Source organism: Orycteropus afer, unplaced genomic scaffold, assembly GCF_000298275.1.
Source record: "Orycteropus afer afer isolate SDZICR_OR568_19922 unplaced genomic scaffold, OryAfe1.0 scaffold00318, whole genome shotgun sequence".
In the NCBI taxonomy this organism is placed as follows: domain Eukaryota; kingdom Metazoa; phylum Chordata; class Mammalia; order Tubulidentata; family Orycteropodidae; genus Orycteropus; species Orycteropus afer.
In genome coordinates, this window is record NW_006921905.1 from 3,851,001 (window position 1) to 3,866,675 (window position 15,675).

General features: G+C 36.3%; 1 protein-coding gene across 1 annotated transcript in view; it reads right to left on the reverse strand.

The window, feature by feature from the left end:
- Positions 1-15,675, reverse strand: part of TM2D1 (TM2 domain containing 1) — a 54,591-nt gene that overhangs the window by 6,498 nt on the left and 32,418 nt on the right. Inside the window, exons 4-5 of the mRNA XM_007951911.2 lie at positions 12,285-12,376; positions 3,002-3,075 (exon numbers count right to left, since the gene is read on the reverse strand). Of these exons, the coding sequence (XP_007950102.1) occupies positions 3,002-3,075; positions 12,285-12,376 (166 nt within the window). The remainder of the gene's footprint in view (positions 1-3,001; positions 3,076-12,284; positions 12,377-15,675) is intronic.

The following is a 15,675-nucleotide window of genomic DNA, read 5'->3' on the forward strand; positions in this document are numbered from 1 at the left end:
GTTGATCTTTAGGTCAATTCTCAGGTCCCAACACCACTTGGAAATATTCAGGCTGTTGGTCCCATCAGAGTAGCTGACAGTCCGCAGCTCTGACCGTCTCTGTACTCACTGTTTTTGTTCAGGTTTTTCCACTAGTTGGTGCCTAATCCACTTCTGTATAGTTCCTTCCAAAGCTTAGGGCACCAGGATTATGTTCTGTATCTCTGCCAACTGGTTTTTCTTTTCTTTGTTGAAGAGGGTCTGCGTCACTTCCTCCATCTTACCAGGAGTCCACAAGTTAAATATATTAAGTGCCATTAGAATAAGGCCACCCATTCTGTACAGCTACATTTGAAAACTGTTTTATTTTCCCTTCCATTTGAAAGCAATCTAAGATAAGCTATAGTTATTAAAATGTCTTCTTTAGGAAAATTTACTACAGAGAATCAAGCATTCTAAATTCTCTCTCAATAATTTCAATACATTGTAGAATCTCAATTCCAGGAGACATTTAAGAAAAGAACTATTTGTTCTGAAACGTTCAAGCATTCATGTACTAGAAGGCAGTGACTGAATCAAATCAGTTCTTTGACTTGATACAAATAAAGCTGCAAAGCAATGACATAATACCACCAAAGAAAGAAACTAGCATCAAGATACTAACTAAAATGTTTGGTTTCAAAGATACTAAATCCTTGATATCCTAACTAGAAGAATCCCTGTTACACATTAAATCCCTTGCCTCCTCACTGAAGTGAGAAATCCATTTCCAATAAGTACATATGTCCCTTAGCCTCTTCATGCCTGCTTGCCTGTCCCACAGAGAAGGCAGAGTATTTAGTTAGGCATGTTTGCGAATGAAGACAAGAAAATTCCAACTTTAAAACCAAATATTTTCCTTATTTAATTCTGGTATCTTATTGGCCCATATGCTGCCTCCTCCTCACAGTATGGTACCCTGCACATTTTCTTATCCTAGATTTTGACTTTCTTTTAAAGCATACTGTTAATATCAAGCAGACCAAATTGGGTGGAAATGCAATATGAGAAAGCAGAGCAAAACTGATGATGATTTAAACAAAAACAGGCAAACTTGCCGAAGACATTAGGTGCTCCATAAATGCTTGCTGAAATGCTATTTTTCAACTTAAAGTAATAAATTCATCTCTTTCTCTAATTCAAGAATCTCATGAGTTAACAGGAGCTCTGGTGGCATAGCGCCTGAGGGATTTTGACTGCTAACCAGAAGGCTGGTGGTTCAAACCCACCAGCCACTCCTCAGAAAGAAAACTGGGCAATCTACTTCTGTAGAGATATCACCTCACAAACCATGAGTTAACCACCACCAGTTCAGCATAATCTAACAGAAAACATATGAGGGCACTTTTAAATACTTAGGACAGCATTTCCCAAACTACGCCTACCCTGTACTGCAGGAGGAGAGAATGAGGCTAATGCAGACAGAAAAGCAGAGCTACAAATGAGGAGAGTACCAAACACATCATTTGATTACATAGATTAGGTCTTGCCTGAGGCCAGCCCCAGTCCTTGGATTTTCTGTAGAGAATCCATACATTCCTTTTTCTTCTTTGCTTAAGCGATCTGGATTTCAGTTTCTGTAGTTTGAAACCGAGAGAACAATAATAGAGGGTTCTGGACCAGAACAGAACAAAACTTTATTTCTGCCTCTACAATGTTTACATAAGGAGCAGTGGTGGCACAATGGTTAAGCACTTGGCTGCTAACCAAAAGGTTGATGGTTCAAACCCATCCAGACAAAGATCTGGCAATCTGCTCCTGTAAAGATTTGTTGTTGTTGTTGTTGTTATGTGCCTAAAAAACCATATAGGGCCATTCTACTCTGCCACATGGGGTCACTATGAGACAAAATTGACTTAGGCGGCACCTAGAACAATGTTAGTATGTATATCAGAATCTCCTTGCTATCCCATTACAATAACCAACAAAGTAGCTGTGATTACCAGGTAAAGAAACAAGTTTGGGAAATAATATAAGCAAAATATCCTTGGAAATTCATAATACATATTACAAACATGAGTATTTCTCTAGTAAAAAAATTTTTTTAACTCAGTTGAACTCAGTTTTACAAATTATATTTGAGTATGGAATCTTTCTTTAGGAATATCTTTATTTTTTTATTTTTTGAACACTTTATTGTGGTTTGAGTGAAAGTCTACAGAGTAAATTAGTTTTCTATTCAATAATTCATAAACATTTTGTTTCACGACATTAGTTGCAATCCCTACAATGTAAACAGCACTTTTCTAAACAGCACTTTTCTCACTTCCTCCCTGAGTTCCCTGTTTCCATCTGTTCTTTCCTGGCCTTTCCTGCCTTCTGAGCTTTGTTTTGTGCTGTCTCCTTGGTCACCTATGGTTGATTTTTCTGAGGAGTATGTTCCTCACAGGTGTTAACTGTTCCCTTTATAGGCCTATTGTTTAGCTGAAAGGTGACGCCTTGGTGTGTATTCAGTTCTAGGTGTGAAGGATGTCTAACAGCCATAATCTTGGGAGTTCTTCTAGTCTTTTTCCAACTAGTAAGTCGGGTCTTTTCTTTATTAGTTTTGAATTTTGTTCTACCTTTTTTTTTTTTTTTTCCCACCCATTATAATTGGGACCTTCTATTGTGATCTGGACAGAGTGGTCAGTAGTGGTAGCCAGGAACCATTTAGTTTTTCTGGTCTCAGGGTAGTGAAGGCTGTGGTTCACATATCCATTAGTCCTTTGGACTAATTGTTTCCTAGAGTCTGATTTTCTTAGGACCTTAAGTCTTTTAAAGTTACTAATTGATAGAACAGTTTGGGGAATGCCACTTGAAAACATGATCATAATCAGTTAGATCCAGCATCTAAATAAAAATGTGAAACATGCATTCCGACCTACTTTCTAATATAATTACAATTTATATCCTAAATTATATTCCTCCAATATATCAGGAGAAGATCACAGAACTCAAATTTGAATATAAAGTTAGTTCATCTTCTAGACTGAAACTAACTTACCTGCATTGAAATAAGAATGAAATCAATTAGGCTCCCAATTCCACAAAAACCTACAGTGCAAAACTTTAACAAACCTACAAAAGAAGATAAAGTTATTTACAATTTGTAAGTCTTAGAAATAGTAACAAAAAACTATCAGCTTTTCAATAAACTATTATATCTACTACACAATTTTAATATAAATGATACAAAATTAATACTTCTAAAAATCAAATCTTCATCTAAAAATATGATAGACATTTAAAGAAACTCCTATATACAAACATCATAAACTAACTTCTTAATTCACTTAACAAATATTATGAAATGAAAGAAAAACTCAATGTAATCTTAAAAAATTTAAGAGAAAAGGCTTAAAGAAATAAATCTTTACATCTCAATACCACAGAGTTACACAGAATAATTTTAGCCTTCATATTCTTATTTATTTATTTAGACTTACTACACTAAGAATCCCGAATTTTAGCACACATTTACAGTAGAAAATTCAAAGAAAGATCATCAAGCCCACAGAAAATTAATCAGGAAAAAGCACTGATCTTGTAGTAAAACTGCAAACTCTTATTAGTAACACAATTATCTTGAATTTAGTCTATGCTTTTTTTTTCCCAAAGTATCTCATGATTTTTATGTCTTTAATCAGAATCAACAATTCTGTGCTGGGCGCTATTTACATCTCTGTCCTTGGTGCCAGCCCAGGAGCTAAGGTCAGTAACGGAGCACAGAATCCAGGATTTATACAAAGATATAACCCAAAAACAGAATGATGGAATTAGAATAGGCAGATTTGAGGGGAGGATGATGAATAATCTGTCTTCTATATTTAAACTTGAGATGCTTTCAAGAATCCTACTTGAGATAAAGAAATAGTAGGAAACAAGACTCTTTGTGAAAGGGTAGCTCTGAGTATCAACTGCAAATAGATGCCAGCTGAAATCACATGAGTAGATGAGATCATCTGCAAACAACTTGGAAATTTACACATAAGATTGAAATATGTAGGTATATAGATGATTTTTTTTTTTCTCTTCTTAGTATGAGACATAAGGCAGAATAATAAGTACTAGGACAGCATATTTTGGCAATATTTATCAAGATATAGATATGATATAAAGTTTTGCTTTTAGTTTTCTTCAAAATACTTATCTACCTCAGCTGAGCTGCTATTGAGCAGATTCTGACTCATGGTGATTCCATGTGTATCAAAGTAGAACTGTGCCCTGTAGAGTTTTCAATGGCTGGCCCTTTGGAAGTAGACTGCCAGGCCTTTCTTCCAAGGTTGAACTCGAACCTCCAACTTATGTGTTAGCAGCCAAGCAACTGTTTGGACTCCATTACCTACCTAACATTTTACATATGTTTATTATCTGTCTGATTGAAGTCCTGTGAAGGCAGAGACTTTTATTTGTTGTGCTTTCAATAAAAACTTAAGGAACTGATCAGTTAACTATTAAAAAAGAAAAACTTGCATGTTTAAACATTTCAGTAATTTACATCCTGTCTCACTCCAAACTTCTGATATCAACAATGTCAACAATGGTTTATCTATTTCTACCAATTTAAGGTAAAGGATGACTTTTCTGATGAAGTCACTGAAAATACTAACACTTGCTTTAGCTTTTTTAATATAAAAGTTAACATAAAATAGATGCTATTTTTGCTACTCCTACTTCAGTTCCTCTAATAATTGAGAAATTTAGTATAAATTCCAATTCCTCAATATATCATCATCTAACCTAGCCTCATCTCTTGATACTTCTTTTTCCCCATATTATGGGTGAACTACCTGAAGTTCTCTTCCAACAGGCTCTCCATCTTCTATCTCCTTTACCTCTCCGTACTTACACTACACTATTCTCTGCCTTAACTCCTCCTCTACTCTCTATTCTTTCCTATCATCTAGTTAACTCTCCTATCATCTAGTTTATCATCTTTTAAAACTTAGCTGAGATGTTTCCACCTCTGGAAATTTTTCCCTAATACCCCCAAAATGAATTCATTGCATTCCTAGTGCTGGGGAAGCATCCTGCCATTAATCCTTAGAATAGCACATATCCCACTGTATGATAAGTTACATATATATTTGTCTGTCTTCTCCCATCCTTCTGTAAGCAACCTAAAGTCAGGGATTGTCCTTCTCATGGCTAGTATATCTCATATACAATAGGCACTCAATTTGACTACTGAAAAGAAAAATTACATTAATAGGAAATTTTCTTATTTTGAAACAAACAAGATCAACTTAAATAACACAAAGTAGCACATATTCTATACAGCTTTTATTCAAATCAACACCAACCACTACTCTTGTGGGTTTTATTGTTTTGAATATTAATACCAGTTTTTTAAAAGATAGGGATTTGTGAATGCCCAAAAGTAGAGTAATTTTTATTTATTTTTTTTTAATAAAAAGGTAATAGGTCTCTTTGTACAGATGCCATTTATTAACTTCTTATTGTGGAAAGAATATCAGTTATAGATTTTCTAAAAAAAAATAAAAGTTCTGAAAAATAATGTTACTAATCAAGAAAAATTCATTTTTATTCTGAATCATTATTATAGATACATTCTTTCAAAATAATGATATTGCCAGAAGACATGAATATACACATCACCAAAGAAGAAATTCAGGCACCCAACACACCAGTGAAGAAATGTTCACGATCGTTAGACATTAAAGAGATGAAAATCAAAACAAAAATGAGATACCATCTTGACCTACCACTAGAAGCAAAGTTCAACAAGACAGAAAATAAGAAATGCTGGCGAGGATTTGGAGAGATTGGGACTCTCATATACTGCTGGTGGGACTGTGCCAAAGAGCCAGGGAGGCACCATCCTCTGACCTCCTCTAACCCCACAAGAGGAAGACAGAATCACCATCAGTAGCCCAAGGCCTATTCCTGTGAGGCCAGACATGCTGCCTCCCTCCAGCCCTTTCACCAACCATTCCTCCCGCAGTATCCATCACCTCTCTGTTGAGTTCGATAATTCACTGCAGTGGCCACACAGAACTCACAGATGATGGGGTTTATTAGGGAAACACCAGACTAAAATTCAAGTTCAGAAATGTACTCAGTCTCTTGCAGCCAGCCATCTCACTCAGCAGCTGGCAATCTCAGTAGCACATTGCTCCCTCAGTAGTGTGTGTCTCTCTCTCTTAACAGTGTGTATCTCTCGTATCTCTCTCTCAGCAGTATGGCTCTCTTGTCTCTCAAGAGCGTGTTTCTCTCAGCAGCACATCTTTCTCAGCCAGCAGTCAGAGAGATTCCTTCTGCCTGTAGGAGGACTCCTTTTGAGCCTGGCAGGGTAGTCAAACTAACCAATCCTAACATCAGAATTCTATACACCGAATGGCTGCTCCCAAAAGAAATACCCCAGGTAGATAAGTTTAACAAGCAGGAGCTACTCATTTGCTCATAGCAAATTCCACAATGGAGTTTACAAAGACTTGTGGCTAGAAAAGCCACACTATATAATTTACTACACAACAGACTGTAAAAGGATACAACCACTATGGAAAATAGTATGGTGACTCCCTACAAAGTTGGAATTAGAAATACCATTTGATCCAGCAATCCCATCACTAGGTATATATCCTAAAGAAGTGAGAGCCAGGACAAAAACAGATATATGCACACCCTTATTCATAACAGCACTATTTACAATAGCAAAAAGATGGAAACAACCTAGGTGCCCATCAACAGAAGAATGGATAACCAAACTATGGTACATACACACAATGGAATACTGTGCAACCCTGAAGAATAATGTAGAATCTGCAAAACATTGCATATCATGGGTGAACTTGGAGGACATTATGCTGAGTGAAATAAGTCAATCACAGAAGGACAAATATTGTTTTAGCTCATTATTTTAAAAAGTCAAGGAAAGGTTGATACATGGAAGGAAATTTTGTTGGTTACCAGGGGTCGGAGGGGAGAGGAGGGAACACTACTAGATAGGTAGAGACAAGGATTGATTTCGGTGAAGGGGAAGGCAATGTACTAAATGTGAGTGATCAACATGGTGGGACTGGGAAGAGGAAGACATAGATAGGTTTATGGGAGGTACAGACAACAAAGATGAACCCTTTTATATATATAGCACTGTGTTGTCAGTGATGGCAAACACTGATCTGCGGGTGGATAGATGGGTGGACAGGCTGAAGGATTAGGTATGTCTATGCAGGGGGCAGTGTGCCCATGACCACGTACAGGATTGGCAGACAGTGTTTCTACAAGTCTATTTGTATGTTCTGTAAGAATTTCCAGGTATATAGTAAAGCTGACAAGGGACAAGGTTGTAGTCACTTCTTGGCCACAGCCAGCTACCCGGAGGAAGCAAGTAGTTGGACCTGTGGGCTTGGGACCTTGGTTGCAGAGGATATCAAGCTCAATTGGCATAACATACTACACAAAAACATTGTTCCAAATCCTACTTTGCCAAGTAGCAACTGGGATCTTAAAAGCTTGCAAGCAGCCATCTAGATGCAATGATGGGTCTTTCCTCATCCAGAGCAGAGAAGAATGAAGAAAACCAAAGACACATGGAAACAATTAGTCCAAGGGACTGGCACATCATGCTATCTTCAGCCTATATGACTATGAGACCAGAAGAACTACATGGTGCCTGGCTATCACTGACAACCACTTGGAGGGGGATCTATGTAGGAGATCCTGTACAGAGTGGGAGAACAATATGGAACAAAACCCAAAATCATAAGGAAAAAAAAAAAAGAATGAAATGGACCAGGTTTGCTGTTCTGATAGAGCCTGGTGGAACCCCTGAGACTATGGCCCCTAGATGCCCTTCAGGTCTGGAATTGAACCCACTCCTGTGGTTTCCAGACAAACAAAAGATAGGCATATAACCTGAGCATTTACATTAGGTAGATGTACTTCTTGGAGAGATTAATCATGAGAGAATAGAAGAGACAGCTTGTAGAGCAGGAGTGCATGGGAAGAAGAACACAGGGAAGAAGAGATGGCTATGGGGAAGAAGTGGGAGGAGAGCTGTTACATTGTGAGAGACTGAAATAAATGTCATGGGACAAAGTGTATGTGAACTGCGGAATGGAAGATGAATTTGCTCGGTAAACTTTCACCCAAATCACAATAAAATAAACTTTACATTTTAAAAATACAGATTAATAGGATTTATATAGATATAAAATAAAAAAACAGATTAATTTATGCTATCTCTTACTTCTTTACAGGTTGTATCTTTCAAACACTTTTCTCTCTGCATAATTACTTTAAAGAATGAGGAGGAGTTAATATTGAGATTGCTGTTTGCCAAACCACAACTGTTTTACAACCTTTTGGTAACTGCTGCTATTCTTATTGTGTTTCCATCTCTAAAAGAGAGCTTTTAAATCTCAGAAAATTTTCAGTTGCAAATCCCTATATTGTCTTATATAATATGTAGATTAATATACCAGTTCAAACTGGTATCTTCAAACTTAAAAGGACTAATATAACCAAACAATTTTAAGATTTGGGCTTAAAAACACACAACACTTTGTTATTCTCATAACAACAACAAAAGAATTTACATTTAAAAATGAATACCACTAGGAAAGAGAGTATCTTTCCTGTTAACTGCCTCCAACGAGCTATTATCTTTGAGAATCCATAATCTTTTAATGCTACAGATGGGCAAACAAATTATGCTAGTTACTGCATTATATATATACACACACACACACACACACACACATATACATATATAGAGATGTTAACACAGAGTTAAAATACAAAAACAGAATATTATTAGAATAAGACTTTATAGTAAGAAAGGCTTCCAGCTAGAGCAAGTACTAGTATACTGAGGAATAAATCAATTGAAGGAAATAAAGATATACAGATATACACTAGTTGTAGTAATAAGCTAAAAATGAATTTCAAATATCTATGAAGAAAATTTTTCTATAAGTGAGTTTTACCAAATTTTATTCAACCTCATACTCCTTACCCCACTTTCTCTTGTTTAATCCCACCATAAAACTGATATAATGAAGTATTATTACACTCAACACTAAATTCCTAAACATAATAAGTTGCACACCTGCATGATTTACATTATTTATTCTGTTCTTATAAAATTCCAATGACTAGAAATAGTATTAAGAAATACATAAAAAAGCTGTATGTAAATAGTACCATTGCTTTTCATACACAAGAGAAATTTTAAAAGAGCATAAAATCAAAAAAATCAAACTATCTGCCATCGAGTCGATTCTGACTCATAGTGACCCCTACCGGGTTTCCGAGGCTGTAAATCTTTACAGAAGTAGATCACCCTGTCTTCCTTCCACGGAGCAGCTGGTGGTTTTGAACTGCTGACCTTCTGGTTAGCAGCCAAAAGCCATATCCACTATGCCACCAGAGCTCCTTAAGAGTATAAGAAAAATGGAATTTCTGTAACTACTTTAAACATATTATCCAGTTCAGACTTTTTTTAATGACAGTAATCATTTTAATTGGAAATATCAAAATTCCTTAGCCTTGGCTGCTTAGTAAAATTTAAAAATGAAATTAAAAACACTTTTTGAATTTTAATTAACAGTGTAATCTTTACATATTAGATTAATTTAGCTAAAAGCAGTTTGAATGCAAGTAAAGTACGGATAAAATATATATATATATATATTTTTTTTTTGAATGCTTAGAAAGATAATTAGAGATTTTTCAACTAAAGTTAACAAATTTAACATGTCCCCTTAGCTCCTATCACTTCCAGATCCACTAAAATATAGCAAAGGGATTTTTTAAAAGTCACTAACTCAACAGAATAAACAGAATGAAATATAAGACAATATGAACAAAAATTTGGAAGCTGTAAAACAGATGGATGATAGGTGACAGAGTTAACAACTGTGAGAAAATTGAATCTTAAACTAGCAGCCAAAATACTTGTTGAATTAATGAACACTCCAAGACTGTTGTAAGAATAAATTATGTCACTTAAAGTTTTCTTTTGTAACTTACACTGAAGCATAAAGTCAAATATTAAAAATCAAATCTGCAAATTTGTGGAACCTCAGTCTCAAACTTAAAGATTTTCACTGACTTACGCTCATAATATATATCCATCCATCGATCCATCCATCGATCCAACCATCCCTCCATTCATCTACCATCCGAAAAGGGGTTCAGAACTCTGTATTTTCTGTGTAACTTTTCTGTATACCTAAAGTTGCTCTAAAACAAAGTGTATTAAAAAAAATGCATGAGACTAAATGATTTTCATTTTGGCAGCTCAGAGGCCTTCTGAACATACTATGTATGGGTTTAGCTATGTTATGTAAAGGTGTGGTTGTTATAATGAGTGGCATGAAAGTGTAATTATGCTATCATTCAGGCCAGGACTACTTTATCAACTTCCTTTCAGCTTACTCTGCCACCAGCTTTTCTCCATTCTAAGTCATTTTCCACAATTCCTCAATATAATCTTCTTGAAATATAAATCTGTCCATGACACTCCTCTGCTTAAAAACTCTTGTGTAGAAGGTTACACCCAAATTCCATAGGAAGGCACTCAAAAGTCTTTCACATTTTAACCACAGCCTACCCATACAGACAGCTGCATCTCCTAATATTGTCGTTCCTACAAAAAACAAACAAACAAAACTGCTGCCACTGATTTGATTCCAACTCATGGTGACCCCATGTGTTACAGAGAACTGACCCAAAGAGTCTTCTTGGGTGTTCACAGCAGCAGATCACCAGACCTTTCTTCCACAGCATTGCTGAGTGGGTTTGATCAGCCAACCTTTAGGTTAGTGGTTAAGCACAAACCATTTGTGCCACCTAGGAGCTTTGTAATTTCTATACCACAGTCTAAATTATCCACTATTCTCTCAAAACACACACATTCTCATTCTTCGTATTCCCATACTTTTGTACATGCTGTTCCCTATAACAATCTCTTCATCCTTCAAAATCTAGCTCAAATGTCATCTCCTCTGAGAAGTACTTCCTCACACCTCCAGACAGATTGAATCAGTCCCTTTTCTGTTCTCATATCATTTTTTTATGGTTGCTATAGTACTATATCAAAAAGTAGCCTAGAAACATATTTACTTCATATTTATTTTCCTCTTAGCCAATGTGCACAGTGATCTTCATCATCGTTTACACATTAGTCATTAATAAGTAATTTTTTTTGTTTTTAATTTACTTAATTAGCATGTAGTAAACATTGAATAAATGTTTGTTGATTGAATAAATTAGTATATATGACATTAAAACACTGAGTTTCAGCTAAGGCTGTCAGAAGCACACCTCCTACCAACCTCATGTGAAGATTTCTTTTTGATTCCTAGAGGGTAGCAATATGGAAGGAATAAGGTTAGCTATCCCTTAGCTAGGAAGTAGAGGACCCATAAACTTTAAATTGCTCAGTGAGGACTAATACAGAGGCAAGGTACTATAGTAAATAAAGTATGATCTCTGGAGCCAGAAAATGTGGGTTCAAATTCAGGTCACTAGCTGAATGTCCTTAGTTAAATCTCTTAATCTCGTGACAATTTCCCTGTCCATAAAATAAGGATAATAACAAATATGTCACAGAATAAAGCAAAGCCTCTAGGGTCAGTAAATCCCTTAACCTCTTTGGTGACAATTTCCCTACCTGTTAAAGAAGATAAAACTGGTAGAATTCTAAGGTTTAAATCAGACTAGGCATGTGAAAGTACTGTTTAAACAAAAGCTATAGCTAAATATAAGTACTTTTTATAATCACTAGTAACTGTGGAAAACATAAAGATTACAGCTAGGAAGAAGGTATGGGGGAGTGATGCTAAGGTGATAAAAGGTAGGCTCCCATATAAGCTCATGCTGGTAGCCGTAGTTCCCATCCCAGCTTGTCCTGAAAGTAGTCATTTCTGTTTGCAAAGTTATAAAGATAGAGGTAGAAAAAGCATTAATTTTGGAGCAGCAGGTAAGGGTATACATTTATTCATAAAACATTTACTGAAGGCCCACTGTGTGCCCAGCACTAGTAGTGACAGCTCAAATCTGCCTTCTTAAGTAAATGCCTCCCCTACATGGAGTGTGTTTTCACAAAAGTAAAATCCAGGAAAGGAAAGTCAGTATTTCTTACCAAATGAATTGTAAAGCGTGCTAGCTCTGTACTTACAGAAGAATGCAGCCATTCAACTTCAATTACACAGAACTTCTAAATGTTAATAATATGCAGCAACTTAATCTATAAAGATATGTACATTTAACTAGAATACACATTTCACAAGGATTTTCTTTTAGCAAAAAATACTCACCCAAGGCTGGGTATCCAAGGTAAAATCGATCTGCTCCCAACCATCCAAGAAAAAGAGACAGAGCAACTGCTACTTTGTATGAATAGCCATTTCTGCACAAAATTAAAACCTGAATGTCAAAGTCATTTAATACCAAAATGTGGATATTTCAGAAAATAAATTTTTTAATTATTATTTATTTGTTCATTTATTCATTTTTCATTCAGTCAATTAATGTTTTCTGGATGCCTATTATGTGCCAGGTACTATTCTAGGCTCTACTAATCAACAAAAGAGACAAAGATCCCTGCCCTGTGGAGCTTATAATCTACTACACATGGCAAGCAATAAACATACTACAAAAGTCAATCATATCCTATCTTAGAAACTTATATGCTATGGAAAAAAAGAAAAAGTGGAGCAGAGAGTATAAGAGATCCACAGTGTCAGGAGAAGAGACAAGGGACAGGTTGTACTTTTAAATGGGTGGTAAGGGTAGGCCTCATTGAGATGAGTTAGCCATGCCTAGCCACTGATGGTAAGTGTCCTAATCAAAAGAAAGACCTGGTGTAAAAGCAGCACAACTGGCCTATCTGAGGACTGTTCAGGAGGCCAGTATAATAGGAAAAGGGAAGAATATGAGAAGATGAGATTAGAGAGGTAAGGTAGAGAGAGAAGGTCAGATTACATAAAGAGAAGGTCAGAAATGTGAAGCTATTCCATTTTAAGCAGAGGTATAATGTGATCTGATTTCAATTTTAAAAGACTCACTCTAACTCTTATGCTGAAAACAGACCAAAAAAACAAAACAAAGCAAAGCAAAATCTCATTGCCATTAAGACTAATAGCAATTATTCTGACTAATAGCAACCCCATCTGGGTTTCTGAGGTGATAAATCTTTATGGAAGCAAATTGCCCCATTTTCCTTCCATGTAGCAGCTGGTAGGTTTGAACTATCAACCTTCTGGTTAGCAGTCAAATGCCTTAGACACTGTGCCACCAGAGCTCCTTGAAAATAAACTATACAGTATTTGTCAGCTATTGTGCTGTGTAACAAAACACACCAAAACTTAGTGGCTTGGAACAGTAAGCATTTATCCTCACACTTGTGGATTACAGAATAGGCTGGATTTGGTCTGCAGTTTAACGCTCTCCCAACTGAGCTATTTTGGCCAGGTAGAATACACTGGATTTGGCTGAGCAATTCTGCTTCAGGTTAACGTTTGGCTGAGCTTGGATGTAGGCTGTTTAAGTCAGCTTCACTTAAGTGTTTATAGGGTACAAGTTGAAGAAGCAGCAGCTTAGAGTATAAGTTGTTTTCAAGTCATATTACCAAAGTACAAGATGAAAGCTAAACAAAGTCCACAAATACATTTAAGCCTTTGCTTGTTGCTTATGTCACACCTGCTAATATTACACAGACCAAATCAAGTCACATGATCAACTCCAAAATCAATGGAGTGGGGAGGCAGACATTGTCCAGTAGGTACAGGGTAGGAGGGATAAATATCTGTCAAACAAATTCAAACTACTACAGGGGACAAGAGAATTTGGGTACTATTATAATAACGCAGGTGAGAAACAGCAGTGGTTTGGTCTAGAGTGATAGCAAAAGAAGTAATGAGAAGTGATCAGATTCTGGATATACTCTAAGACACAGCCAAACTCAATTTCCTGATGCATTAGACATAGGGTATGGAAAAAAAGGAGTAAGAATAACTCTAAACTCTTTAACTGAAGCAATTAGTAGGATGAAGCTGGCATTGCCCAAAGGAAGGGAAGGCTGAGGGTAGTTTAGATCTTGAAAGGAAGATTAGGATTTTAGTTTTGGACCTGTTAAGTTTGAGATGCCTATTAGACATCTATATGGAGTTGTTGAAAAGACACATTTACAAGTTTGGAGTTAGGAAGAGAGCCCTGGGCTAGGGATACAAATTAGGGAGTTAAAAGCATAGTGATAGTATATAAAGCCATGAGATTGCCATGTGAGACTATATAGAAAAAAAGAAGTGATGTAACCACTGAACTCTGAGGTGTTCCAATAGTAAGAAATCAGGGAGAAGGAAGAAACCAGAAAGAAGACTGAGAAAAAGCTAATGGTGGGGAAGAAGTAAAATTAGAAGAGTGTGGGATCCTGGAAAACAAGTGAAGACAGTGAATTAAGGAAGGCAGAATGACCAATTATGCCAGAAGTGGTTGATGGATAATGGCTGAGAATTTACCACTAAGTTTAAACAAAAGGACATTAGGGTTTATCTCCATAAGAGCAATTCTGGTGATGTGGTAAGGACAAAAAATCAAACAGAGTGGGCTTAAGAAATCATGAGAGGAAATGAATTGAAGAAAAGAAGTATTAGACAACTCTTTCAACAAGGAGTTCTGCTGCAAAGAGGAGTAAAGACATAGAGAGAGGTAGCCAGAGTCATCATCCTAAAGTCAGTCCTGATCATGTTAGTGCCTGCTTACAATCCTTTTATAGTTTTGCATTAGGGTCTCTGGGGTAGTTTGAGGGAAGTAGTAAATGGCCTAGAGATAAGAAAGAGCTTGGAACATGCAAGAAATGAGTAATAAATTGTACTGGAGAGGTAAAAAAAAGCCAGAGATCCAGTCGATGCATCTAATATTATAAGGATGTCAGAATTTATGCAGAGTGATGGCCCCATCTACCTTAGAGTGGGGCACCAGGCTGGAAAGTAAAGAAATTACTTAGAAAGGTTATAGAAACTTGGGCTGTAATCTAATGGACAGCAGCAGTGGGAGTGAGAAGTAAGCAAAACTGGAAATAAAAAAGCAAAATCAACCAGAATAAATGTGAGGAATGAAAGACATTGAGAAATTTCTGACTTACGAAACTGGGTGGAAACATGGATGAACCTTGAAAACACTGTGCTGAATGAAGTAAGTCCATCACAAAAGGACAAATATTGTATGATCTTATATATTTAGAATAAGCAAATGCATAGAGACCAAAGTTTACTAGTGGTTACCAACAGCAGGAGGATGGAGAAATAGAGGAGGGCATTGTTTAGGAAGCACTGAGTTTCTTTTACAGTGATGGAAAATTTGGCAAGGAATATTGGTGATGGTGTTGGACAACATCATTAATGTAATTGGTGTCACTGAATTGTACACATTAAAAATATTAAATGTTATACATATTTTCACAAAAATAAAAAAATACCAGTTACTAAAAGAAAAGAGAGAACAATCTGCAAGAACAATTTTAGATTCAATTTTGGACCTTAAAATATATAAAGACTGTGTTGTTGTTATGTGCTGTTGAGTCAGACCCGACTTATAGCAACCCCTCCTTGGGTTCCCGAGGCGGTATCACTGCGGAAGTAGATTGCCCAACCTTCCTTCCGAGGAGTGGCTGGTGGGTTTGAACCACCAGCCTTCTGGTTACCAGTC